The sequence below is a fragment of the Anas acuta genome, chromosome 1, assembly GCF_963932015.1.
Source record: "Anas acuta chromosome 1, bAnaAcu1.1, whole genome shotgun sequence".
Classification (NCBI taxonomy): domain Eukaryota; kingdom Metazoa; phylum Chordata; class Aves; order Anseriformes; family Anatidae; genus Anas; species Anas acuta.
The window spans coordinates 203,494,206-203,521,441 of record NC_088979.1 but is presented as its reverse complement, the minus strand read 5'-3'; the positions used below and the strand labels follow the sequence as shown (position 1 = coordinate 203,521,441).

At 50.9% G+C, this 27,236-nt stretch overlaps 2 protein-coding genes and 2 long non-coding RNA genes across 8 annotated transcripts in view; 2 read left to right on the top strand and 2 right to left on the bottom strand.

The window, feature by feature from the left end:
- Window positions 1-13,376: 13,376 nt before the first annotated feature.
- Window positions 13,377-15,858, top strand: LOC137849960 (uncharacterized). Its single transcript, XR_011092200.1, has 2 exons — window positions 13,377-14,575; window positions 15,573-15,858. It is a non-coding gene; the product is annotated as an uncharacterized lncRNA (long non-coding RNA).
- On the bottom strand, window positions 13,668-18,438 carry LOC137849961 (uncharacterized). Its single transcript, XR_011092201.1, has 2 exons — window positions 18,343-18,438; window positions 13,668-17,385 (listed from the first exon to the last, which is right to left on the bottom strand). It is a non-coding gene; the product is annotated as an uncharacterized lncRNA (long non-coding RNA).
- IL15RA (interleukin 15 receptor subunit alpha) lies at window positions 18,424-25,111 on the top strand. Of its 3 annotated transcripts, none has more exons than XM_068670158.1 (8): window positions 18,424-18,639; window positions 22,687-22,875; window positions 22,988-23,065; window positions 23,245-23,439; window positions 23,638-23,667; window positions 23,960-24,017; window positions 24,121-24,465; window positions 24,831-25,111. In XM_068670158.1, the coding sequence occupies exons 1-7, from the start codon at window positions 18,567-18,569 to the stop codon at window positions 24,230-24,232; spliced, it is 735 nt and encodes a 244-aa protein (XP_068526259.1). In that variant the 5' UTR covers window positions 18,424-18,566; the 3' UTR covers window positions 24,233-24,465; window positions 24,831-25,111. The 3 variants fall into 3 exon arrangements, with proteins under 3 accessions (XP_068526259.1, XP_068526260.1, XP_068526261.1); XM_068670159.1 differs by having other exon boundaries at window positions 18,426-18,639; window positions 23,248-23,439; XM_068670160.1 differs by lacking the exon at window positions 23,245-23,439 and having other exon boundaries at window positions 18,428-18,639.
- FBH1 (F-box DNA helicase 1) overlaps window positions 25,059-27,236 on the bottom strand; it is a 23,023-nt gene continuing 20,845 nt past the window's right edge. For all 3 annotated transcript variants that reach the window (XM_068670149.1, XM_068670150.1, XM_068670148.1), the window contains exon 21: window positions 25,059-26,755. In XM_068670149.1, the coding sequence (XP_068526250.1) occupies window positions 26,654-26,755 (102 nt within the window). In that variant the 3' untranslated portion in view covers window positions 25,059-26,653. The remainder of the gene's footprint in view (window positions 26,756-27,236) is intronic.

Below are 27,236 nucleotides of genomic sequence, written 5' to 3'. Positions count from 1 at the left end.
CAGTCTGAGCTGCTCATCTGGATGTCTTCTGCACTGAGTAGGAGGTGAGAGAGGGAGCGGGAAGGAGACATTGCTCATGGACGGAGCATCCTCTTTGGGGACGCCGACATCCACAGGACGCCTTTACCCCCACATCTAAATATCCTTTATTATGTAGTTTAAAATAAAAGCCTTAAGTCTGAGGTGGCCGTAGTTACATGAGATGATTCCTTCACCTAGGCACAAGAAACTGAAGACAGCTCTTGCCAAATCCTGCCCACGTTTCAGTGCAGCCCCCAGTGCTTCGCCACGGCGTGATCTTTCCCCTCCTGCTGACCACATCGCATGCTTTTCTCACTCTCCCTGCCTGAGAGACTGTAGCAAACAGGCAAGCAGATCCCAAACAGCCCTGCTCCAAGCAGTGATGCCCCATCCATGTTTAGACTTTTTTTTATCTCTGTTTTGCAGCCAAGAAGTGGAGGAGCACGATAGCACGATGTGCTGCTAGTCATGGAAGTGCAGGCACGAGGCTGTTTTGATCGTATTTCCTTAGGTAACAACAGAACCAGCTTGTTTATTATTTAGAATTTATTGGCATTTATCCATTTATTTAAACTTGGATGCATTTTTTTCCACGTTATCTGCATGTGGCTGGTAAAAGGCAACCAAACCACCCAACCAAGGCAATGGTGCAAAGAGCAAAACTGGGTTGGGAATGATTTGTGTGGCAGCATCACTGAAGGGTCTCAGACTTTAACCCTGCAGACAGGCAGAACGAAAACTCCCGTCTGTGGGTATGGGTTCTTGTTATATTTAGTACAGTTTAGGTGTAAAAATCCACATCTTCTTCCCACTCCTACCTGCTTGCTCCAAATGACTCCCTGTGCAGCAGGACCAAGGTTTCGACTCATTGATCATGGGAAGTGGATCCAGTGGATGGGATTTGCTTTCTGTTGGATCACTGCTGCACTCAAAACTACAGCTGAAATTTTAAAATCAGCCTCCCAGCTGACTGCATATTGCTGCCTGCCTCAGAGCTGTGACTCTGGGGTCTCCTTAGCCTTCAAAAACCTTCTTGATAGTTTGGAAATTAAGTTCCTCGTACGTTGATTAGCTATAAAGTGCTTTACAGTTCCATCTTGCTTTGCAGTGTAAGACACCATGTGGTTGCAATTCAGCTCAGGGAGGTGATTGTTATGGTCGGTGTTATCTTACCTCCTTATCTCACAAGCCTTCTGCGGCTATTGAGATGGTTCCAAAATGCGTCACTGGTGAGCAGCATAAAGTCATGTACTGGGACAAAAGTAAGAGCTGAAATAAGACAGCCAGTTCTGTATATCCATTTTATGATTACTCAAGTATGAGAACTGCCCTCCTGCACCTGTCCTGAGTTGCCTGGGCCCACTTTTTGTCGAGGGGATAACCCGGAGAGATCCCAGTCTCTAGCAGAGACACCCAGAATATAAGAATCACCTGAATATTGCAGTCTTTCCTCACTCTGGCACTTTAGGGGCTTAGTGATTTCCATAGCTGGGTTGTAGTATTTAAAAGGCATCGCTGTCTCTCCATGGATTTGTCTAGATGATGTTTGAAACAGCTTAGATTTATTTGTGACAGCTCTTCTTCGGAAGACACCACATGAAGATTCAGGTGCTGTGTGAGCTCCAGCTGCAGAGGACCATTTTATTTTGGAGGACCATCCACTACACCCTCTGTTATGACGGTGAAACCACCTTCCAGGAGCAAGATTTTACCCTGGGACCTCCAGAGGTCAGTAGAGGTGTCACCTGAGCTAAAGAAAACAAACCCCAAGGACAACTGTGCCAGTCCATTTTCATTTGAAGGCTGTAATCTCAGGGCATTTTTTTTTTTTTCACTTTTTAGTAGCTTTTTTGCTTCTTACTCACCCTTGATGGCAACAGCAAGTTTAATGAGAAGGAGTGAGGTGGAAATATAACCCACCCTTCGTTCGATCACATGGGGGAAGGAGCAGCCTGCTCTGCAAAGAGCTGTAAAGTGAAAGTCCAGTGCTTGGTGCTCACCTGTATGAATCAGCCCCATCGTGCCTGGGACCATCATGCTGCATCCTTATCAGGGACTAATTAGTGTGACAGCAACCTTTAAAGTGCTGCCACTAACAGTGGAAGCAGCAGTAATAGCTTCAGAGAGCTGGGATGTTGTTTCGCCAGAGGAAAAAACACTTTTCCCTTACCAAGCAGGGAACGTTGGCATGCCCCTTCTTGTGCTGTAAGGAAACATTTTCACGCTTGCTGCCTCCAGGGATGAAATAGAAAGATAAAATCAGGGCTCTGCACCACCAGAGGGGTGGGCAGCAGGGCAGGGAGGGGATTGTGCCCCTCTGCTCTGCCCCTGTGAGTCCCCACCTGGAATCCTGAATCCAGATCCAAAAGGATGTGGGGCTGTTGGAGGGGGTCCAGAGGAAGCCACGAGGATGCTGCAGGAGCTGGAGCCCCTCTGCTGTGGCCTCATTGCAGCTTTTCAATACCTAAAAGGGGGCTTATAAAAAGAGACGGCGAGTTTTTCCAATTTTGGACAAGACACAAAGAGTGGAGTGGCCGTTTCTGAAATGTCCGACTCAACCACTCAGATGGCAATAAGGCCAAATTCTGGCAGTTTTATGTTTTCCTGAGGAATGTCCTACTTATAAGTTCAAATAAAGATAGTTGTTTTCCAACAAAAGAAGTCAAGTTGACCAGATGGATGAATTAACTCGATGGCTTTTGCCCCCTAGAATTGCAAAATATGTGGGAAAAGAACAAAAAAAACAAAACAAAACAAAAAAAACCCCACATCACGAATGACACAGAGTTTGGTCTTTGGGTATTTGCTTTTCTTTTCCCATGCTTTGTCTTTTGCAGTTTGGTCTGTCACAGACATCTCCAGCCTAAGGAGCTGTCTCATGTTACATTTGTAAAGCTTGAAGAATGCAAAATAAGCAGCGTGGCTAAGAGTCTCACTCTCTGATATGAGATTAATCACTACTAAGGTGATCCCGAAACTTCTTTCCCACTAAAAGCCACAGTACAGTTTAGGTACACATGTTTTGCCAGATGTTAAAAGTGCTTGCTGCATACAAAAATCCGTTGGCTTCTAAGAATTCAAGTCCTTCAGGCTGTTCAGAAGGTTACAAAACCTCACTAAACAACATACATCTTCAGACGTTCGATCTGCATGAGGAATGTGGAGCTGTCACCTCACTTAACTCCTTTTTTTTTTTTCTGCATTGCAGCTGTCCTCCAGCCTGGCACTGGTTCAAACCAAGACACAGCTGTTTGTGAGGAATCTGGCAGGTCCCGAGGATGCGTTTCCTTGCTGGACATGGGAGAGAAGCGTGGCTGTGGGTGAGCAGGGAGGGCTGGTGCCCTGCCACCTGTGCCGGAGGCACCACGTTGGGCAATCACCAACGTGAAATTCAACAAAGGAAAGTGCTGGGTGTGGTGCCAGGGAATAGTAATGCCAGGCACGGGCACAGACTCAGAGACACGTGGCTGGAGAGCAGCTCAGCAGGCAGGGAACTGGGGGTGCTGGTGGCAGCAGGAGCCAGCAGCGTGCCCTGGCAGCCAAGAGGGCAAACACCAGTTTGGGGTGCACCAAAAGAGACAATTCTGCTGCTGTGTTTAGTGGTGGTGTGGCCTCACCTCAAATTTTGCCTGCAGTTCTGGGCTCCACGGTATAAAAAGGATATTAAGGTACTTGGAAGTGTCCAGAGGAGGGCAACAAAGCAGATAAAAAGAAGGCATGTCCTGTGAGGTGCAGCTGAGGACACTGGGGCTGTCTAGTTTGGAGGAAAGGAGGCTACTGGCTTGGTTTTCCTTGGCTGTTCCGCACCAGGTAGCAGCTTCCTTACAACCAAACCAGCAGATATGTTGCTGTAAAATGCTAAAAATGCTGGGTCCCTTAAGTGTCCCTGAGTAACCTTTGACTAAAAATGTTTCCTGACCTTGGGAGGGGCAAGAAAAAAAAACAGGAAGGCAAATGTGTCTATATCCAACAGTGCTATACCATATAAATTCCTTAAAGGACATAAATTTACATTTATAGCCTCAGTATGAGCTCCGGGCTGAGCTTGTAGCTGGCAGAGAGGCTTGAAGGGATTCCTCTGAGCCACTGCTCCAAAGGTTTTGCTTTGGATATGACAAGCACCCAGAATGTGCTTTGAAACGCTGCTGCCAAAACAGTTGGGCCAAGACTGTGAGTAAATTGCGATTAGATTACTAAATCAAAGAAAATTCTTAATTGCTCCAGCAATTGGCTGCATGCATGGGAAATAACATTGCAGTCTGAAGTGGCAATGTGAGAGCTTTAAAATAACCTGGCTGGTTATTTTAAACGCTGCATGCTATGAACGGGGAACAAATCCCAGCAGGCAGCGTGGTGGCTGCCGTGCCAGCCTTTTCCTGGCCCTTCCCAAGCCCCGCGCCTCGTGTTTGCGCTGGGTGTTTGCTCATTTCTGGGCAGTGATGGAGGACGAGGGGCAAGAGCTCAGCGTTGGGCTGAAATGAAGAGCATCTGTCCTCCAGCACTGGTCCTGCGTGGGTCATGCTTCTGGTTCCAGCAACACCAGGATGCAGAGGATGTGTCTGGATCCTGGGCACCCTCCAGCTACCACCTCTTTGGTCACCTCTTTCTTTCCTGTGTACATTTCCTGATTATTTTATATTATTTTATAGTCCTGATTTTTTTTTTTTCTTCATAAAATTAACCAACCAATCTCTCGTTAATTTTAAATTTGCTCTTGCCAGAGTAAAGCTGCGGGCTCTGTCCTGACAAGTCGGTGCAGCCTCAAGCCTTGCATGGATGAGCTTTCCATGCTGCAAGACGACTGGCTTGTTTTCAGCGGGACAGTGACTGCCTGGTGACCACTGCCTGAATTTTCTTTGGCTTTAGTCTTTTTTAATTACTTGCCAGTGCTATCGAGGAGCTCTGCCAGCTAGGGTCAGCACCCGTGACCCTGTGATGAAAGGCAGAGGAAAGAGGCTGCCCAGGGGGTGCCAACAGCCCCGGGTCCCTGCTGCACAAGCACTGGGGGGCTCACCTGGCAAGAATTTAGCTGTATTTTTAGTGATTGAAGATGGTGAGGGGCCCAGAAGGGAAGATATACCAGGAGCAGCTGAGGGCACTGGGCCTGTTCAGCCTGGAGAAGAGGAGGCTGAGGGGAGGCCTCATGGCGGCCTACAGCTTCCTCACGAGGGGGAATGGAGGGGAAGGAGCTGATCTCTTCTTTTTAGTGACCAACAATAAGATTTGAGGGAATGGTGTCAAGCTGTGACAGGGGAGGTTCAGGCTGGATATCAGGAAGAAGTTCTTCACCGAGAGGGTTGTCACACACTGGAACAGGCGCCCCAGGGACTTAGTCACAGCACCAAGCCTGTCGGAGTTTAAGAAGTGTTTGGGCTGTGCTCTCAGTCCTGTGGTCTGAATTTTGGGGTAGACCTGTGTGGAACCAGTAGCTGGACCCGATGATCCTTGTGGGTCCCTTCCAACTCAGAATATTCTCTGATTCTATCTTTGTAGATCCCAGCCAACTGAACTATTCTACACCACTGCCATGACAGAGAGTACGGCCGCAGCCATGCAAGAACCATGGGGCCACCAGCATCCTGTCCTCACCTGCCTCCGTGACACCCACAGGTTTAATGCTGGGGCTTCTGCTCACAGCAGTAATTAAAATCAGCAAAAACAGAGCATTACTACCAACGTGACGCCATTTGAAGTGTATGGTAAGTGCAGACGAGGTCAAAGGATGTGGACGGCTGCTGACTGCACTCCCTTTGACAGGAGGGCAGAATTAATCTTCCAGAATGCTATGTGTCTCAGACATCCTGTCTGGGCCTTATTTTCAATTTTAAAGAATAATATAATTTCACAGGACAATTTATGACCCTGCCTGAGACAACTGTTTCAGGGCAGGTCCATTCAGATGATCCCAGATTGTTTCCTGAGTAATTCTGAGATGTTTGCAGAGGGCTTAGAGGTTGCTCTGCATCTGAAAAAATCAGATAATAAAATACCTTGTAAGAAAAAGTAAAAAGAGATCTCTAACAGGGAAAAAGGAAAAAAAAAATGTATGTGTGCCAAATAAAGGATTGTAAAGGTTGTGCAGAACCTCATACTGAATTATATACAGACACACCAAAGGTAGAATCCAGTCTGAGGAACACTCCCCTTTCATAGCTTTTATTTAAAATGAATTCAAAGTGAAAATGTTCTGGTCAAAATGTTCTCAGCAGTTTATTTTCTTTGGCTGTGATTCAGCAATTTTTTGCAATGCAGATTCAATCTGAATTACCTGTGAATCAGTATTTCTTAACTAGCACTACTTTTATGCTTTCATTCCCTTTGCTAGCTGGGAATAACAAACATTATCTGATCTGGCACAGGCCCAGCTGGTACATAAGGAATCCAGCATCATTTTTTGAACCAACTTAAATCAACACACTGAATTTATATTGGGTCAGTGCTCTGCATCATGTAGTCGTAGTAGGCTTTAATTCAGTTCAGACGTTTTTAAGCTGGATTTGCTTATCATTAAACCACGGCCTTAGAAATTACATCTTTCTTTGTGAAAAATGTGTTAGAACTTCTCAGAACAAATCAGAAGATACAAGTGACCCTGCAAAGTTCCTCTGAGTAATGCTTTCTGTGTCACCCTAATAAATAAATAAATAAATTCTGATCCGTGCTTCAACAAATTATTAACCTGCTGGGCAAGAAGGCAATATAAAAATGCTACATAACATTGCCACAGCATCCCCTTGCCCTGTTAAAATGTGTAAAGGAACAGAAGTTACGTGTAAGTGTGTCCCCAAAGCAGCTACTGACTTTGTGGGGTTTTGTTGTTTTTTTTTGTTTTCAGTTTTCTGCATAGATTGTGATGGCAAAACTGTGGGATTGTACTCAGCTACCTTGAGCTACCTAAAGATGAATATGGCCGAGCTGACATCCTTCCATTTTGTTCACATTCTCCAGCCTGTACTCAACTATATCCTGTCTAATATTGAAAGTGGATATGGGAGGGTCGGATTTTAGTTTAGTTAATTTGCAAAAGGAAATAGTTTCAGTCAGGGGAGGCACAATTGCAACTTCTACACTCCTGGCTATTTACTAGGGGTGAACTGTTCTCTGTACATTTCAAAAATTAGAGCAGAGACATTTTTAGGAACTGTATATAGGGACCTCTGTATGTTTTTAGACATTTCAGTGCTTTAGCAACCTGTCCCTAAATACCTCCCATCCTGGAAATTTGACATTCATTGTTAGTATGCTCAAATGTTACTCCTTGAAACTTATATTCTGATCATTTCACACAAAAAATGCTGTCTAGCATCTTGCTTTCTCCCTCCCTAATTCCTCAAATTCTTCCCTTTCCTTTGCCGTCACCACCACCACCACCAGCTTCTCTCTCAGGAAAAGACACCAAATTCCCACCCAGCCTCACCCCACAGGCTGCATTCAGATCTTTCTGCTTCTAGCCTCTCTCCATAGCCACCATCCCTCCTTTTCTTTCCAACCCCTTGGCTAAATTCTCTTTTAGTCCTTTACTCAATCCTGCTTCAACCACCGTGCCATCACAGCCTCCCAAGAGTACACATGGGGAATGCTGTTAAAAAACCACCTCCCTTAACTTCTAGTGTACCGAGTTCCCCTTCCAACACATTCAGTGTCTTCCTACACACTCTTACATCAAAAAGGCTTTTCTTATCCGCTGTGAATTTATCTTTTGTAATTCTGCATACTATCCATCAGTCCCCTTAACCTGATTTTCTCATATATCAGTGTATTTCCAGCCACATTGATGCCTTCATTTTATGGCCCCGCTGTGCTGTAGGACACTTCCCAAGCTCACCTGCTAGGCTGGCTGCTTAACATGAGGCTTAATTTGTTCTAAAAAATAATGCAATTTTGCTTGTCCTTTTAGTTAAAGTTATATTTGTTGTCAAATCCTTCCTGCACAGCAAAATGCTCCTACTGAGCTTGATTTACACAATAGAACACACCCTTTCCCTTCAAATACTGGGTTGAAATAATGTGACTAAGTTGTCAGTAGGTTTGTTGTTTCAGGCTTCCTGCTTTTTAAAGCACCGCTCCTCAGGACAGACAGAAAAAAATGGGAAAAAAAAAGGGAGTTTCTGAAACCCCCAACGAGGTTTTAGATGGAAGGCCAAGAAGAGAGGTGTCCTTTCCAGCTGTTGTGGAATTAGATTTTATGCAACTCTAATGACGCAGCAATTAAGGATTTATTATATACCTTTATAGCAAATAGCAAGGCTAGATGACATGATTTTAACAGCACTCATCGGTAGGTAAAGTAGGTAACTATCAGTCAATTAACACAATGATGTAAAGGGATTTGCTACAATAGCAGCAGTCACTTAGTTAAAGGTTTGGAAATGACAAGGTTCACCTGAGACTTACTGCAGGATCCTGGGGGGTTGTTCTAAATTTAGGGGCTTCAAAAATTCCCTCTTAGTTCACCCTATTCCCTCGGTGGTGTATGTCTGCAGACGAGCTCGTTCCTCGAGGATTCAGCCCTGAGATGAAGAGTCCCACAGGTCACCCCAAGAGGTGTCCTAGCTCAGGGGGAAATTGTGGGTTCAGTCCCTGGAGAGCTCCAAGAGTTCTTGTTTGGGGTCGCTATTCACGGGATTACGAGGCCATTGTCTTTTGGTCAGTAATTTTCCAAGATTCGGGTCTTTTGAATATGTATTTTGAAACTAGGTTGCTCAATCCTCTTCCCCTCACAGGGGAGTGAGACACTGTCAGCCTTCACCATGAATGGTGTCGTGATTTTCTTTTTCTGATTTTTTTTTTCTTTTCTTTTTCGTGATTTTTCTTTTCCTTTCCTATTTATGAGATAAAGTGATCAACTGGTAGTCAAACGGAAATTTCTTATCAGATGGATTCCTAGAATGTGCCCTGCCTTGGGCTCTCTTGTTTATGAGCTATCCTGTTCATGTTTACGAGCTATCCTGTTCATGTTTATGAGCTATCCTGTTCAAGGGGTGATTTCATACTCACAGACCTGACTACGACTTATGCCAAGAGCAGGAGAAGACCGAACCCATTGTGCTGTACAGGAGAAGACCATCCCCACCACGCTGTGCAGGAGAAGAGCATCCCCACCAGGCTGTACGTGAGCAGACCATCCCCACCACACCAACAACATGCCATAGAAATCGTGGCCGGGGGGAGCCAGCTGGGATGTGGTCAGAGCAGCCAAGCACAATGCACTACATCTGCCCTGGCTTTGCTAATTCAGACTACAAAAATTAATTGCGTAATCCAGCAAACGAATTAGCCCGCTGGAGAAAAAACATCCATAAATCTATTTGAAAACCTCAGCGGGAGCTGTTTGCTGCCAGCGAGGCAGCTGGGACAGTTGGAGTTGCATCATGGAAGGACACATAGGTTGGTCTGGTTTGGTAACCCAGGAAATTTCGGATGGACCAGCCTCAAAGTGCCTCACATTGCTATCAATTCCGTGGCTGTGGGCAATTTTTCTTGCTCCAGAAGAAGTACGGGCTCTATAAAAGATCATCCTGTATAATCTGTTCTGAGAGCAGCTCTCATTTTGGTTTTTAGACAATTAGAGACTGGTGAGTGAGTTCACAGAGCTGGATGAAAAGCTTATCTTTAATTCTAGCCACAAGCAATATGATAAAGTGACCGGCTGGTTTTGTGGTTAGATATTTGCCTGTCTGATTTCTGCTGCCTAACAGAGCATTGTGTCATGTGGGCTTCCCTTCGGGACCTTCTGGGTTTACTACTTTCTCCTTTCGGTCTGGTGTGTGCCACGAGACCTTTGTACCATTCCTGAGACAGATATCATTTCTCACAGTCTTCTCCAATACCTTCTGAGAGTTTTTTCTTATCTCTGAGCAGCCAAAATTGCTGTTATTTACATTCCCTTGAGTTCACATCATCTGGGAAATGGGACGAGTGGTACTGCCTGCTCACGAGCAATGGGCTTGTGTTTCAGTCTCCTAACTCATGCAGAGAGATTGATAAAAAAAACACTTAATATTTCTGATCCTGCTTTTGTATGCAGTCCACCAAAGACAAATCCTGGTCAAGATGCGTTCTTTCAGCAAAATGTTTGAGTTTCTCCTTAAGTATGATTAATCTGTCCAAATGCCCTGAATGCCAAGCTTGTTTTCGTGTCATTGTGTACAATCTTTTGTAGCAGAAAATTCAAGTGGTGTGTGCTTGAACCAGAAGTGTTGCAATAAAAATTATTTAACTCTTCTGAAGCAACATAAGCAAGCAGAACAAGCAGGGCTCCACTTCAGCAAACCCTCCAGCCATCTGTCTTGTTTTATTTTTTTTGTTTGTTCCTGCGGTTCTTTTCAGGAAAGAGCTATAAAAGGAAAGAAATTTTTGCTGGTGATGTCTGAATCCGAGGAAGGAATGCAAGAGTTAAAGCATAACTTGTACTTAGAGGGCAACGTTCATCCCTCCGCTGTCATCGTGGGACATGCTGCTGGCTCGTGTTCATTCATCGAGTGCTGAAATGTCTCTCCTCAAACCTAAGCTCCTCCATTTTGTGAAAGACACACACGAGGCTGCTACGCTCTGCAAGATGGAAGGCTGGAGGCAGCTACTGTGCCTTTCTGCAGTTCTCCTTATTAACGAAGGAGCAATTGAGGACTCTGTCCCCAAACCAGAGATCCTGACTCAGTCATCCCTATCAATTACACCCAATGCCTTAAGAGAGCAGCGTTCGAAGAGGCAGTTGCATGCCAGTCCAAGCTTTGCAGGCCTAAATCTTGGTGTCAGATGAATACAAGGCAGCTGGCGGGGCAGAGCAGAGGGCTTCCTTCCAGATTTCCAAGCAATTCTCTCCGAAACGGTGGCAGATAGTTTATTCCCTTCCTCTTTGTCTTCTTACAAAATGCCCTGTTTTCTACAAGAAGAGAGGTAGTTGGCATGTTTTGCTAAACTGCTTCTTTTCTTTCTTTCTGCTCATGCTAAAGCTCTGCTAGATTAGATATACAAAATAATTTCAAGTCTTTGCAGGTATTTTCTACTGCTGACCACGAGTTCTGATGGAAACCAGCTAAGACGCATCCAAAAAGTGACGATTTTTTCCTGTGGGCTCCGAGGGAATCAAAGGCAACTGAGCTGAGTGGGAACATCCAGATGTTGGTATGTAAAGCAGATCTTCAAAGTCAATGACTTCTCGAGTGATTAACAGGCACAGCAGTGTTTGGGAAATGTTTGGAGTGGTGTTTGGCATCAACCCAGTCTTCTTCAGCAACGTATTCCCTACGTGAGAACCTGCGAGTAACCTGCAAGTAAGAGAAGAAATTTGTGCATAAGGCTGGTAGGGAGCAGCTCTCGTGGCTGGAGGCTGTGGTTTTAGCTCAGAAATGTAAGAAAAGAACTTGAAAATTTATAGATGATGATAAGGGTTGTGGAAGAAGAGCATCTGCTCCTTCGGGGGTGCCTGGTCTCACGGACCTTTCCCAAGGCTAGAAGGTGTAGTAGGAAAAGAAGGTGGTGATGGGAGCCCACCTGGTCAGACACATTGATTTAGGTGAGAAAGTAGAAATGTTTATGCCACCAGAGCTATCCGAAGGAGGGTTTCTAAGGTGGGAGATGATCACAAGAAGCAGAACTCCCAGTCACACTAATTGGTGGGCTAACGAGCTACCAGCACCGCTTCCACTAAGGCCAAACCTTTCTGCTGGTAGGATGTGGACCAAGGGGATTGGGAGGGTGCAGAAACTGCAGAGCTCATGGGGTTGTGCAGGGGGAAGGGGGAACAGCAGGATCAAAGAGGGGGGGATAGGGAGAAAAGAGCACGAGAAGGAGGTCCTCGCATCAGCCGTCCTGGCCCAGAGCAGCTGGAGGGAGCAGCTGCTCTTTCCTGCATTTAACAATAACAAACGAAGTCCAAGTAATCCCAAAATGTAGTACTCTAGTTTATTTTTCCTGTCTCGTTTAAAAAAAAATAAAAATAGAATAACAGATGATATATGTGCAGGAGCATTCGTCTTCCAAAAACAACCCCGTGTCCTTGCAGTCTTACTGAAAGCTGAAAATGCTGGCAGCACGGATAGTTTGTAAGAATGAGTCCTTTACTTTGACAAATAACTTGCTACTACTGCTTCGAGTCTTTCAGTATAACTTTTCTGGAGTGATAACTCCGATGTTCAGCTTTTAGGTGTTCAGCTTTTAATCTGTCTTGCCTCCTGAAGCTCTAATCGTGGCGCTAACCCCAGGAGAAACGCTTGCTCATTTAAAAACCATACTCAGTGTTAATTAACGTGAGCATCTTCCTTTTTATCCATGCGTTCCAAGTGGCCCGTGGCTTCAGATGAGACATCTTGTACCAGAAAGTGCAGATTCACAAAAAAGTCCAGTCTGCCAGCTGGGCCAGCCCTTTCCTTGCTGTGTTTGCATTTTCCACCCCTTTCTCGAGCTCCCCTGCTCCTGGATCCTTTGCCCCATCACAAAAATCCCAGTGGCAGCCGCTGGGAGAATTTCCCCTGCAGGAAAGCCCCACTCCTCAGCGGCATGTTTTCCTTTGGTTTATGCCAAGAAAAGGATTTGGTTTTATTTTTATTTTCTCTTTTTTTGCAGCTTTGCAATGCAGAAGGAGAGGAGAAGGAAAGGGGAAAGACACAAACAAAATATACCGAGACACAGACCCAGTGGAGGCCAAAGACAAGAAAAACCTCATCAGTCACACTAATTCATGGGCTGTTATAAAAAAAAAGAAAAGAAACAAACAGCTGAACTGGGACTTTATGGATACAGGTGCAAATCCAAGGGTCCTTGTACTGGGGGTGCTGGTGGAAGCGTGCAGACCGGTGACGGTGTGTGCAGGGAGTAAAAACTGAGGAATAGACAAGAAAAGGTATAAAAGGGGCCAGCTTGATGGAAAATGGAGCTGTCTGTTGGGCTTGTCTGCCCCATTTTCTTTTTCTTTTGCCTCCGGTGGCACCTTTTCATCTTATATTTGCCTCCAGGGTCTATGCAGAAGCCCCTGGCTCCCTGGCTGCTCAGGCTTAGCACCCACCAGCGCTGCTTCCCCAGCATTTTGTAGCTTTGTTGGCATCCACACATGGCACTGAAGCTGTTATGTGCTGAACACACGTCCGAAATCATGGTTACATGATCACGGTTGTACCTCTGACTGCTTTCGGGAGCAGCAACGCCTGCTTAATCCTCTCCTCAGCAGCAGGATGGGGAAAAAGCTAAAAATAACGGAAGGGTTATTTTTATGCTCCGAACCAACCCAAATAATGACCTCACGGCTCTGCTAACTTGTTAGGCCACTCGATCCTCGGGCAATGCGGCTCCAAAACCAGGGCTTGGAGTTACTGCCTATAAATAGCCAGCTTGTTTGTTTGTTTGCTTCCTCAGCTTCTCCGCCAGCTCCAAGAATTCGTTGAGAAAAGCAGCGCGGCGGGCGAGCAAAGCACCCAGACGCCCGGTGCAGGACGTCCCTTGTGAGTACTGATTTTTTCAGGCCAAAGAGAGGAAAAATAAAAACATCCTCGAGGCGAGGACAAGCTGGGAGGCTGCATGACGCCCTCAATCTCATCATAAAGCCGAGCCGAAGCTTAACACCCTCAGCCATCTACAGGCGGGTGAGAAAATCCGTGAAATGAAAACCAACCCGCTCCTAAGCCCGTTTTCCCCCAGCTTTTAGTCCTCTATAACGAGCTGTTTCCTTTGACACCTTATAGAGGGCAAGGAGAGTTTCCCTGAGCTTCTTACAAGGAGGAAAATGTGGTTTGGTTTGGTTTGGTTTGTTTTTTCCAAGCCTTTGCTCTGCACAAGTATTTTGGAGTAAAAATCTCCTAGATACCATAATTTAGAGCTTTCAACAGCAAAAGCAGGCAAGTTTAATTTCACACATTTCAGGGCAGCTTTAAAAGTACCTTGTTACACTTTCTACTGTCGAATGATGTCACGTGCAATGTTTTTCACCCCAAGGAAAGTAAAATGGGAAAAAGCCTCCTCTGACAGACATTTATACGCTTCTGGAAGGAGCCACAGAAACCGTGCATCCTCCTCATTAAAAAAATAAATAAAGACAAAGTGAGCAATATTATTTTTGCTTTCAGAGAAGTCTCTTGGAGATGTGATTTATGGACAAAGGGATTGTGTCCAAGCCTCTGGCTAGCGATGTTACGGGCTCGTGTTTCAGCACTCATTTCCCCCCAGGATGTACTCCGATTGCATAAATTGAATTTTCCCGGCCCAAATCTGCCAGCTTTCTTGGAGAAAAGGCTGCGGGCGTTCCTCACCGTTGACCTTACGCTCTGAGAGCCGAAATTCCCCCAAAACCACGGATCCCAGAGGACAAGACCCAGAGCAACCCCGAGGCAGAAACCCCCTCTGTGGTTTCATCGCTGCCTCCCCATCGCCCTACGTGGAAACGGAGCTGAATTTCCAAAAAAAAACCCCGTTGGAGATCCCCTGCTGAGCCACGCAGCCCCTCCACCTCCCGCTCATCTCCCGTGGGATTTCTTGGAGGTGAAGTCCTGCCTGATGAAACACCGGCACGGAGAAAATCCTCTTGTCGAGCCCAGGAGCAGTTTTTGGAAGCCCCTCCAGCCAGGTAGCGCGGATTTCAGAGCCGCAAGGACGCTCACGCCTGCTGAGCCGAGCCAGGGTATTTGTCTGGGCAGGGAAACCAACCCGTTTCCAGGAACTCTGCCGCCTTGCAGCCAGAAATAAAAACTTGCTGATGTCTATCAGTGCGTAAAACCTAACGTGGGCTCCAGGCAGTCCTAGCAAAAAATGGTCCCAACCAGGATGCCGAGCCCTGCGTTGTCTCCTTACTTCTTTTTATTCTTTCTCCTCCTCCTTTTCCTCCCTCTCCTACTTTTCCTGCTTCTTCTCCTTCTTCTGCTTCTCCCTTCTCCTCCTGGTTCTCTTTTCTCCTGCTTGTTTCTTCTTTCTCCTTCCTGCTTCCCCTGCTTCTCCTCATATTCCTTCTCCTTTCTCTTTCTCTTCCTTCTCCTTCCCCTTCCCCTTCTCCTCTCCTTCTCCTTTCTACTTCTGCTTCTCCCACTTCTTCTCCTTTCTCCTTGTCTTCCTCCTCCTCTTTCTCTTCCTTCTCCTTCTTGTCCTTCTACTTCTCCTTCTTGTCCTCCTCCTCCTCCTTCTTCTTCACCTCCTCCTCCTTTCTCTCCTTCTCCTCCTCCTTTTTCTCTTTATTCTTCTTTGTCCTCCTCCTTCTCCTTATTAAATTTAACTCTTTTAACTCATTTAACTCTTCAAACTCACCTGCAACACCCGTAGGATCAATTTTTTTTACACCTGTGCACCCCTGGGTGGGAAGCAGCGCCAGGTGCGGGTCACACTTTTGCCTCTCCAAACCTGCATTCCTCATTTGCAGCCCTAATTACAGGAAGCCTAATTGTTATTTCTGTACCCGAAAGCCAGCTGCTTCTTTCGCAGAGAGCCTCAGCGGTTTTGGAGCTGCCCTAAGGCAAAGCATTAGCACGGTGATTGCTTCCTGGATAAGGGAACAGTTAAAGTTTTGATGTTGCTTTTTTTCCAGGGCTCTATTTTAATTTTAATTTTAATTTTAATTTTTTTTTTTTTTTCAGGTGCCTCTTCTAGACACAAAGCTAGAGCAGGGATGCTAACCTGACGGCAAATCACTCCACCTGGCAAATCGGATCTTTAAAAATAGTTCCTAGCAACCTTTGGTACTCACCATATGCAAATAAAGCTGATGAACCAAACCCCGAGACGTTCCTGGCAGATAAGAGCATTTTGTAATCATCTCACATCCCCGGGGGTTATACGTGCCGTGCTCGGCGCAGGTTACGCTAGAATTGATAAGAAACGAATGATTCCTGGCTGCATCCCCCCCCCAAAAAAAAAACAAAAGCAGATTTATTGTTGGGCCCTGCGCTATCTTGCTGTTTAAGTAACCGTTTCCGTTGCTTTTAGCTGGAAAATGAACACAAAAGAACATTTTAACCCCATCAGGAGAGGGGTCATCGCTGGAACAAGCAAGTTTTCTCTCTTTGAAGCCCCCGGACTGGTCTCTACTGGTCTGAATCCAGCTTTTCTTACCCCAAAATCTTCAGTAAAATAGTCAATAATAAAATCCAAAGAGGAAGAAACAAAACTCCAGCAGCAAAAAGTGACCTGACAAGGCAAATTAATGAAATATTGCCTATTCAAAGCTCTCTTAAATTTGCATAGAAACTTGGAAACGAGGCACAGAAGGGGCAGGCACCACCAAAACCAATCTGTGCTTGCGTGTCTGCGCCGTGACACTGCCGTTTGGGCCACGTTGCACGGTTCTCTGCGTGTCACCGGTGTCTTTAGGAGCCTTGTAGGGTTGGTTTGTTTTTTTTTTTGGACTCCCAGGACTTGCAGAACTCATCAGCTATTTCTACCCAACCTTCCCCAAAGCGATGCACGGCATCAGTGGATGATAGCTCAGCCCCAAACTTGTTTCTCAGATGCTAGAAGCAATTGAAAAGACAATTTTTACATCGTTAGCTTGGCCATGGGGTGGCAAAACCCCTTGAAAATAGAAAAAATGAGCTCATCCCATGGAAATCTCCCTGTCCCATGGCAAGGGATGCTTCAGGATCACTTCTTGTCTTGCTGCATAGGGCAGGGGCGAGGTGAGAGGAATTTTTAGTGCCATGGGCCAAGGACAGGGCACAAAGACCTCATTTACGAGCCGCAGGGCTTGTTTTTATAAGGCCTCCCCCAAAATCTGGTGTGATGCTCTCATGCCCTCCGCGGCTTTCGAATGAACGCCTGCAGAAGTCTCTGCAGGCTGAGGATTTTCCTTACCAAATCCTGGTGTTATTGCCCTCAGCTATTTATTGCCTTGGCTCGCGGTGAACTCTAACCTGCTGATTGCTTCACGACGCTCATCAGGTGAAATCTCGGCTGTCCAGAGTACACAGATTAAGTGTGCTCGCTAAAATACGCTCGGAAAGATTTATTGACTTGATGAGCACCTGGGTCACCAACCATGACCCTCTTCTGCTCCGAGGGAGGTTAATGGGGGCTGATGCCTTCTCCTTGGGGGGCAGAGGAGGAGTTTACCTACTCCTCATGAAGGTTTTCTAATCAACCAGGAAAAATTCTCCTTCGAATTGCTCTTCTCGTTGTTGTGTTGGTAGTTGTGTCGTTGTTGTCATCTCCCCTCTTCAACCCTACTTCTGCTTGGTCCATGGAAGGGGAAACGAAGACAAACGAAGCCAAAAAGCCCCCAACAAGGATCCTGGGGAGGGTTTGCTGGGAGCAGCACGGTCCCGAACACGCTGTGGGTTGAAATCCCAAGGCAGGAGCTCCGCGCATCTTCCAGGGCCTTGGCTCATGGCTTGGTTTCCAGTTTCGGACCAGCAAACTCCAGCTCCAGCATTTCAGGCTCTGACATCGACATCCCTGGGGTCCCCCTCACCCCCAACCAAAGAGAGTTTTGGCTGAGATTTTGGTTTAAGAGAGTTCTGGCATCGCACCCAACTGCATTCCCTGGGATTTGGGGGGGGGGAATTGCATTCCCCCATGGCACCACAATTTCCCCTGATGCATCCGTGATGCGTCCCCAAGCTGAATCCTTCCCCATCCCCTACCTGAAGCTGCAGCCCCCCCAGATACTGCATTACCTGGGTATTTCTTCCCACCCTGGGCACCCCATCCTCCTGGCCCCATCCTGTTTTTGGGTATCGTATAACCCCTTTGGGTGTTTCATCCCCCCCTTTGGGTATTGCATCCTTTTTTGGGTATTGCATCCCCCTTTTTGGGTGTTTCATCCCCTTTTGGGTGTTGCATCCCCCTTTTTGGGTATTGCATCCCCCTTTTTGGGTATTGCAACCCCCTGGGGTAAAGAGGGGTCTCCCCTTTTGGGTATTGCATCCCCTGGGGTAAATCATCTCCCCCCAATATTGCAACCCCACAGATAACCCCCCCTGGGTTATCGCATCCCCCTGGGGTAAGGCATCCTCCCTCCCCCTAGAGCACCCCTTGGGGTACCCCATCTCCCCCTTTTTGGGCACAGCACCCCCTGGGGTACCCCATCTCCCCCTGTTTGGGTACCCCATCTCCCCCTGTTTGGGTACAGCACCCCCTGGGGTACCCCATCTCCCCCTTTTTGGGTACCCCATCTCCCCCTTTTTGGGTACAGCACCCCCTGGGGTACCCCATCTCCCCTTTTTTGGGTACCCCATCTCCCCCTTTTTGGGTACAGCACCCCCTGGGGTACCCCATCTCCCTCTTTTTGGGTACCACATCTCCCCCTTTTTGGGTACAGCACCCCCTGGGGTACCCCATCTCCCCTTTTTTGGGCACAGCACCCCCTGGGGTACCCCATCCCCCCCTTTTTGGGTACCACCCCCCCACCACCTCCGCCCTCGGGTGCCTCCCCCCCTTCCCGGCCCCATTCCCTCGGGGCGGGCGCGTCCCCGCCGGGCTCACCCGAGGCCGAAAGCGAAAGCGAAAGGGGCCGGGCCGGGAAGAGAGGAAGAGAAGGGAAGGGAAGGGCCATGGCCGGCGGCAGCGGCGGGTGGCGGGGCAGCGCCTCGGAGCCCCCGGGGGAGCCCTGAGCCCCCTGCCCGGTGCCGCCGCCCATGGCTCGCCCGCTGCTCTCGCTCCTCTGCGGGGCCGTCGCCCTCCTGCTGCCCTGGATCGCCGGCGAAACCGGTAAGCGAGGCACCCCCCGGGGCTCCCGTCCTACCGGCGAGGGGCTCGGGCAGCTCCTCGCCTTGCCCGAGCCCCCCCCGTGGTCCCTAGGGGGCACCCATGGGTGCCCGGCTTGCCCTGGTGGGGAGGGAGACGCGCGCTCGGTGCGCACCCGGGGGCTCCCGGCGTGGTTGCGCTTCGCCCTAAAGCTCCCTGGTTCCCTCCCCGGGTGCCCACGCTGCACCCATGGGTGCTCACGGTGCGCCCCGAGTGCTCACCTTGCACCCATGGGTGCTCACGGTGCGCCCTGAGTCGCCCTGGGGTCTCCTGGTTCCTTCCCGGGGTGCCCACGCTGCACCCATGGGTGCCCACGCTGCACCCAAGCGCTCACCCGGCACCCATGGGTCCCCATACAGCACCCACGGGTCCCCATACAGCACCCACGGGTGCCCATACAGCACCCACGGGTGCCCACACTGCACCCACGCTGCCCCCCCATCTCCCCTTACACCCCACCGGGTACCCTCCAGCCCCACTTGGCGCCCACCCCAAATCCCCCCCTGGCATCCCCAAAGGCTTGGGGACGATTTTAGGACCCCCGGGTGCTGCTCCCTGCTGGAGACTGATCCCGGGAAGGGGGTCCCGTTGGGGGCACGGAGCTGGGGCACGAAACGGGGCTCGGGGCAATTGGTGGGCATCGCCGCCGGACCGGGATCTCGTGGAAATTTGGCATCGCTTCTCCCAAATGGCTTCTTTAAAAACGGTGCCGTGGTGTGAGAGGAGCCAGCGATGCTCAAACCCTGGGGGAAACGCTCGCACCGGTGCCAAAACCATCCCCGGCACGTGTTAGCCCTGCTCAATTCACTGAAAACTGGGGGGATTCGGAAAGGTTTGCCCGAAAGTGGAAGCGCGGGATGCCCCGCAGAGCTTCGGGGACGGCTTTTCGTGCTCCTTTTATCTGGCTCCTGGCTGCCAAAACAACAACGCCCTGGAAAATGAGTTTATTCCCAGCTCTGAATTGCCCGCGTGTGCAACGCGGCGCTGTAAAACGACGCCGGCGGCGGGCGAAACGGCGGAGAGAGTTTTCCCCGAAGGCAGCACCTCCTGCCCTGACCCCACGGATGATGCTCGGATGCGGAGCTGCTTGGAGAGGACCTCGGGACCGGGTTTGGGGCAAATTCGGCTGCTTTTCACTCAGTGCTGGATAATTCGGGAGGTGCCGCAGCCACCGCGTCCCGCTGAGCTCACACCAGGTGTCGCACCCCCGGGGCTGCATTTCGCAGGGCAAAGCACGGAAACGCGAGGATATTTGTCAGGAGAAATCTTTTTTTTCTTGCCTTCGGGATGCGGGGAGGGTAAATCCAAGCTCGGCACCAGGGGAAGCTCCAGCACCGGGCTCCCTGCGGCTCCCCTGGCCGCGCGGGGCTGAAGCTTTCGCCTTTTTTTGCGTGCAGATTTGGAGATCTGAGGATTGTGACCGGTGGGGACAACCCCAGATGTGTTCAGTTTTATCTGAATCCCAGTGAAAATTAAATATCTGCTTATTTTCTTGACACAATCCGTTACCATCGTGCCTAATTTTACCACGGAGCGATTTATCCTCGTCAATAAGAGACGAACCCACCGGTGGCTCCTCGTTGGGTACTAACACCTCTCCCTCGCACCCACGGGCACGGCTGTTCGATTTCACGAGCTTTGGGACCCGTTAGTTGCAAAACAGCCAAAAGTTTGACTTATTTCTAGGATTTTGGTGTCTTCCGTGGATTCTCTGGTCTCGGGCGGAGAGTTGTGAAATTTCTCTTTCCTCCATTTATTTATTTTTTTTGGCTCACGTTCTTTAAAACGTTCGCGGAAAACGGCACCCGCTCTCGTTTGGCTGCTGATTTTTGGAGGAGGTTCAGCCACCACCATGGGAAAGCTTCCCCAGCGGGGATTCTCTGATGGCTGATTGCGGTTGTGCAGCTGGAGGGGGACGGCTCGGCGACGTGGAAATGGGAAATTCGGGCTCCAAAACCCGCCTGGACCCGAGGTGTGCGCCCAGCTCGCTCCCGTGCCATGAGTTTTTGAGCATTTGGGCCGGCGGATTAATGGCAAAAACTCAACCTGAGACGCTGGGAAGGAGCGGGAATCAACAGAAAGCTGCTTTTTGGCCGTGCCGGCACTTTTGTGAGCTTCTCCTTGAGTAATCCAGGAAAACAGAAGGCAGATGGCTTGTTTCTTGTACGGGGAAAGCAAACTCTGGGAAGCACTGGCTGCACGCCAGTCCCCAGCACTGACCAAAATCCAGGGGGTTTTGTCCAGCTGGAAATCGGAGCCCCCGAAGCTTTTCTCCGGCTGGATTTTCCCCCCCGTGCGCTCGCTTCGCTTTGGCATTGTTTTGATTTTTTTTTTTGGCAGCGGAAGGTCTTTCCACTGATTTTATGGCACCGCTGCAGGTTTATTGCCAGGCCGGCGTCCCGCTGCGGCGCTGCCTCGTTTTCCTCCTGGAAATGTCACCGCTGGCTGAGAACCGACGCGCTCGGCACGTGCCCGGCATCGCTCACGTCCTGGACCTCAGCGATGGTTTCTGCAGCATTTCGGGGTGTCCCAGCACCTGGAGACACAGCACGGAGCTGCCCAAGCACCAAAACGAAGAGAAAAGGGAAAAAAAAAGCAGCCGGGGTGGCTCGGACCACCCCAGGCACGGCTGGGGCTCTGCCAGGAGATGCTGCGGATACGAACGGGGGCGTTTCAGCCTGAAGTAGCTTTTATTTTTGATTTCCGAGTGATTCAGCTCGTCCCTGGCGGTTTGAAGGATGAGGGACACCCGCGTGGCAGCGCCCGAAGCTGCTCTTTGGCTTCTCCCAGGGTGGTGAACCCGTCCTGGCTGCCTGCCCGCTTCCTTTGCCAACACGTGCCGCGGAGCTGCTGCCAGCACGGCGGCGGTGACGGCACGCACCCCGTGCCCCTTGCCCTGGGAACGGGTGGAAATGCCCCAAAAAATGGACCCCGGAAAATAAGGAAGGCTCGTGCAAGAGGGAGGCCGGGATGGAGTTTGCTCACGAAGCGTTTTTTTTGCTGTTTTTGTGATGGGAATTCCCATTGTGTTCCCATTCCTTTATCCATTACGCTCCCATCTCCATCGTTCTCCTGTCCCCACCTCATTCCCATTGCTGTCGTCCTCCTGTCCCCATCCCCATCGTGTCCCCATCGTGTCCCCATCCCTGTCCCCATTTCTGTCATGATCCCAAACCCATTGCGCTCCTGCCCCCGTTGCCATCATTCTCCTGTCCCCGTCGTGCTCCCATCTGTCCCCCACTGCCACCATGTTCCCATTCCCATTGCCACCATCCTTCCACCACCATCGTCCTCCTGTCCCTGTTATTCTCCCATCCCCACCACTGCAATCCCAACCCCGTTGTCCTTGTGCCCTTACCATCACCCTGCTCCCATCCCTGCCACCCCGCTGCAGCCACTGGGCACTTCCCAGAGCCACTGGAAAGGGTTTGGACCTCACCTGCGGCCTCAAGTCCTGGTGGCCTCGGGGACATCACCAAAAGTTGCTCCAGCCTGGCGTCCCTCCCTGCCAAACATGGCCCATCCTGAGGGGCACCGCGTGAAAAAACTTTCTCCATCGCGGAAAAGGGGAAAGGAAGCGAAATCGTGACGCCCTCTGGCAAAAACCGACCTCAAATCGGAGCTGAAGGGGAAGCACGAGGAGAAGGAAAGCGATAGCTCGGATCCCCACCGTGCCTGGCCACGTGGCAGTCAGATTTTGGCCAGCTCCAGGGTCAGGGGTTGCAGCCAGCAGCGGGGTGACAACCCCGGGAAGCAGCAGGAGGACTGCAGTGGCTTTTTTCTGCTAAAAGCCTTTTTTTTTTCTGCTTGAAGGGACCACAAACATGCCAAAAACCCAGCTGTAACCGGGGCACAACCACCTCGGTTTGTGCCCATGAGGTTCTCCCAGCCTTGGAGCAGCACCAACACCCCACACCCTTTCCCCAGCAGGTCGAGACCCCCCGGTTGGGCACGGCGAGCCCCTCACGCCCCCGTTATCACCTTCATTTTTATTTTTCCCCCCCGTGACAGTGCGATGCAGCCGCCCCAAGGCCGTGGACAACGCGCACATCGATGCGGGCAACAGCACGCAGCTCCACGCCTGCCTGCGCTACACCTGCAAGCCGGGCTACAAGCGCAAAGCCGGCACCTCCGGCCTCATCCAGTGCGTCCTCCACGACTCCAAACCCGTCTGGACGCCCGCCAGCCTTCAGTGCATCCGTAAGATCTCGCCGGGTGGCTTTGGGGACGTGGTGGATTTGGGGATGGGGTGGATTTGGGGATGGGGTGGCGGTGGCGCTGACGGCGTCTCCGCGTTGTGTTTTCCCCCAAGGGGACCCGGCTCTACCCCTGCAAACCCCCAGCCCCGAGCTCCCGCCCGTGCTGCCCACCATGAGGACGAGCCAAAGAGGTGAGGAAGGGGCGAACGCGGCCCTACAGGGGGGTGTTTGGGGTTGATTTTGGAAATGAGGAGCCATTTCTGCTCAGAAAGAGCAGCCAGGCGCTGGCACGGGTTGCCCAGGGAGGTGGTGGAGGCCACCGCTGAAAACCACCCCCAAATTCCAAGGGTTTTGACACCCTTTCCCCAAGCAGGAACCACCGGCGCCGCTCCGACCTCCAGCCCCTCTCCAGCAGCAACACCCGCACCGCCGGGGGCTGAGGGGCCATCGCCGGAGACGTCCACGGTGCCGGCGACGTCCCCGCTGCTGGAGACGTCTCCGCCAGGAAAAGGGATGGCCCTGGGGACAACCCCGCTGCCCATTGCCCCCGCGGACCACGCTGCAGGTTGGTTCACCTCCCCAAGGGAGACAACCTGCCAGCGGGGCTGCGTTTCACTCACTGCAGGCTCTTTTACCGTTTTGTCACTTTTTTCCCCTTCCCTCCGAGCTCCTTTTTTACGCCGTTTCCCCCAGCGTCTTCCCCTTTCCCGGGCTTCCCCAGCTCTGCGGCTAAAATCTCCGTTTCTCTTTTATTTTTTTGCAGTTTCCGCCCAGATATTGGCCTCTTCCATCGGTAAGCAGCGCTGGGTTGAGCAAAAAAAGCTCATTTTCAGCAAGCGTGGGCTCATTTAATTTATATTTTCACCCTAAAACCCGTGCAAGGTTTGCGCCACGGCCAGGGGCGATGCCTCCAAAGGGGGGCAGGACGCAGCACCCACATTTTTTCCCCCGCCAGGGTGGGCACCTTGAAAATATGCTGTGAAAAGTTGTGAATAATGTGTTTTGGGCTCAAAAATGGAGCCGTTTTGAGCGGGGCTGTTCCCTCGTTGGGGATTTCTCATCGCCTGCCTTGTCTTTTCCTACAGGGCTCCCGCTGCTGGTCATCGCCGGCGTCGTGGCTTGCTGCTGCTGGAGGATGAAAATGTAAGTGTGCTGAGCCCACAAGCCACCCTCGGTCCCCAAACTTCCCCAAAAAAGCTGGGGGAAAACCCTTCGGGTGCCGACGATGCCCCTCTCCTGTTTTCAGGAGCAGCCGGCAGGAATACGAGGTGGCGGGGACGGCCATCGCCATGGTGGCTCGCGCCACCGCAGCCGAGGACGATGAGACGGTGCCACCCGGCGTCTTCCCCATGGGCTGAGCACTCACGGCCCGGCCAACTCGGTGTATCTGCCAGCCCGGCCAGCGAGGAGGATGCTCGGGGCTCGGTTGGAAAGTTGGATGCTTCCCCGAGCGGCAGTGGCGCGGGGCAGAGCGTGTCCCCCCCCCCGTCTCCCCTGCGCACGGAGCATCCTCGTCCCCAGGGGCCAGGCGGCTGCTTTCCCCAGCCTGACCAAGTGACTGTCATGGAAGAGCCCGCTCCGTCGGCTGAAGGTGGGGGGAAAAAATCCCGGTGGGCGAGCCCCAGGGTGGAGGAGGTGGTGGGCGGCCTGAAATAGGGGCCAAAAAGCAGAGGGTGGGCTGGGGGAGTGGGGTGTGAGGGATCAGGAGCAGGATGCGCCCGTCCTCGCTGCAGATTGGGTTGTTGGTTCCAGTGGGAAATGTTTTGGGGTACAGGGTTTGTGTGCTGGAGGTGAAAGCAGGCTGCCCTGCCCCAAATCAAACCCCTTCCCTGGCTAATAGGGCCAGCCAGATGCCATCCCTAGAGCTGCTTTAACCCCAAACCGCCCCCAAACCGCTGCTGACCGAGGCGAGCATCCCTCTGCCGTGCTCTGACTCCCTCTTTGCTCTCTTTTCAGCCACCCCCAAGCCATCGACCGCAGCGAGGAGCTCCAGCACCAGCACCAGCACCACCCCGCTGCGGCTCAGGGACCCTCGGACACAACTCCGGGATCCTTCGGGGGCATTTTCGGCACCGACCCCAGGTGCCCCCCGGCTCCGGCTGCTCGCAGGGGAGCGCAAGCAGGAGCCGTTCACTACAGACACTGCCAAAACCCGAAAGCAACGACACGACGACCCAGGGAGAATTCCCCTTTCGCTTTTTATAAAAACGTGTAAATATTGTATAGAAAAAAACGCATTACTCGGGTGTCTCGGCCTCCACGATGATGGGGAGAGGGAGCGGGTTTGGGGTGAAATCCCCCCCGGCAGCAGCCAGGGCTTGCTGCTCAACCCTGCCACGGCCCTATAACTGTCCCAAAAGGGCACTGCCATCCTCTGGAGGCAAAGTTTGGCTCTGCTGGAAGGCACAGGGGGCTTCAGCAGGCAGCTGGGAAGCAGGAGGTGTCTCCTAACTCCTGTCCTTTCCTCCTTTTTGTCCTTTTTCCTCGTATTTGTGCGCTCTGCTGTAGGGCCTCGTGCCCGAGAGCAAAGCCTCCTGTCCCGGCGCTTCGCTCCCCGTCTCCTCCCCAGAGCCACGGGGAAAATAAACGAGGCTGGAAGGGAGCTCAGGAGGTCCCCGGGCACGGCTCGTGGCTCCAGGCTGGTGTCCAGGAGGTCTCAGTTTGCGTGGGTTTTGGTTTTGATGTCTTCGTGGCTCTGGGAGCAGCCGGGGCATCGCCATCCGCCCGCCCTGCTCCGTGCTGGTGCGGCCTCACCTCAGGCACCGTGTGAAGTTTGGGGTGTCACAGTCAAAGAGGGACATAAAAGAATTGGAGAGAGTCCAAAGGAGGGCTACGAGGATGGGGAAGGGACTGGAGGGGAAGACGGGTGAGGAATGGGTGAGGAACCGTGGGGAGCAGGCCGAGGGGAGGCATGGAGCTGGGACAGGGGAGGGTCAGGCTGTGGGGTTAGGGAAAGGTTCTGCACCCAGAGGTGCTCAGAAAAAGAGGGTGAAGAAACCCCAACTCGGGGTGACTTCGTAAGCGAAGGGAAGAGAAAAAGCCTTAAGGCTTCTGTTGTCGGTGCTACAAATTTTATCTCAGCCTCTAAAACGCTCTCCAGCTTCTCTCTGATCGTGCGTTAGACTGGAATCGACCCAAAGCAGTTCTTCAGATGCTGCCTCTCCTCCCCTTCGGCAAGAGACGTGAATTCTAGGGAAACCTTGGCTGCAAGTAAGGAGAATTCCTTTAATTCAGCTAGGAGCAGCTATGACTGATTTCCTTCTTCCCCACCGATCCAGAGCTGAGAGTGAAACTTCCCCATTAAAGCAGGCTGCAGGAAAAGGTTCCTTTTCTAGGAATAAAAGCTTTCGCTGGGTACTTTTTGGCATCACGTTCCTCTTCTGCTGGGTGAGAAGGATTTTCCCGAGGTGTGATGTGATGGAAGAGCCAGGAAAATCCCAGCAGCTTTGTCACATTTTCCTGGTGACAGAGGAATGGATGCTAATGCTCAAATTAAAAAACCAAAAGCAGTTCTGTCCAGTACAGTTGATATTGTGAATATTCTGTGCAATGATGCAGGCCATGCTGACCAGCCCCTGGAGGACAAGGCAGGGCTTGAGAAAAAGTCTTGCACCTCCTTGCAGAGATCCTGGAAGGTTCCTCCTGGAGCTGGTGCAAAATCCTGCTCCCGAAATCCACCTGAGAAGGAGCGAGGATGTGAAAACCGGCCATGTCCTGCACCCAGAACGGCTTCGGGGTGAAGCTCTCGGAGCTGGAAGGCTTCGTTACGTTGGGATGTGTTATTCCTGAGGTGCTGGGACGACCAGAGATGTCATGGTTCCAAAATGCTTCCACGCACACGAGTAGCAAAGGTACCCAGCAGCATCCCTGCTGTCATCGCTCTGCAAGGGAAAGAGAGAGTTAAGAGGATGCTGAGGCTGGAGGAGCGCAGCCGCTGCTCCCAGCCTCGTCCAGGGATGAGGGAAGACATCAGGGATGTGCCCAAAATATCTCCTGCCACCTCCCTTGCAAAAGAAATCCATTCTGGGGCAGTTTGCTCAACAGCTGCAACCAGATGTCCCCACTCAGGTTTTCTCTGGTGAAGCAGGAGGCCGCCAGCGGGCATCTCCTCCGTAAATGCTCTGTGATTCTACAATCCCACGGTTCTGTGATCTCCTCTCAGAAATATTCTACGATTCTGTGGTTCTGTGATCTCACCCCGGACACGTGCAGTGCTGGGGAGCGAATCCTGCCTGCGAGGCTGGGCCCATCTCAGTCAGCTTGCCTTTTTTAGGGTCACATCCCCTGCTGATGGCTTGGAGCCGTTTGCTGTCTCTTTTCCCAGCCGTGGAGCTCCACCGGATTCACCTCGTGCCTGCAAAT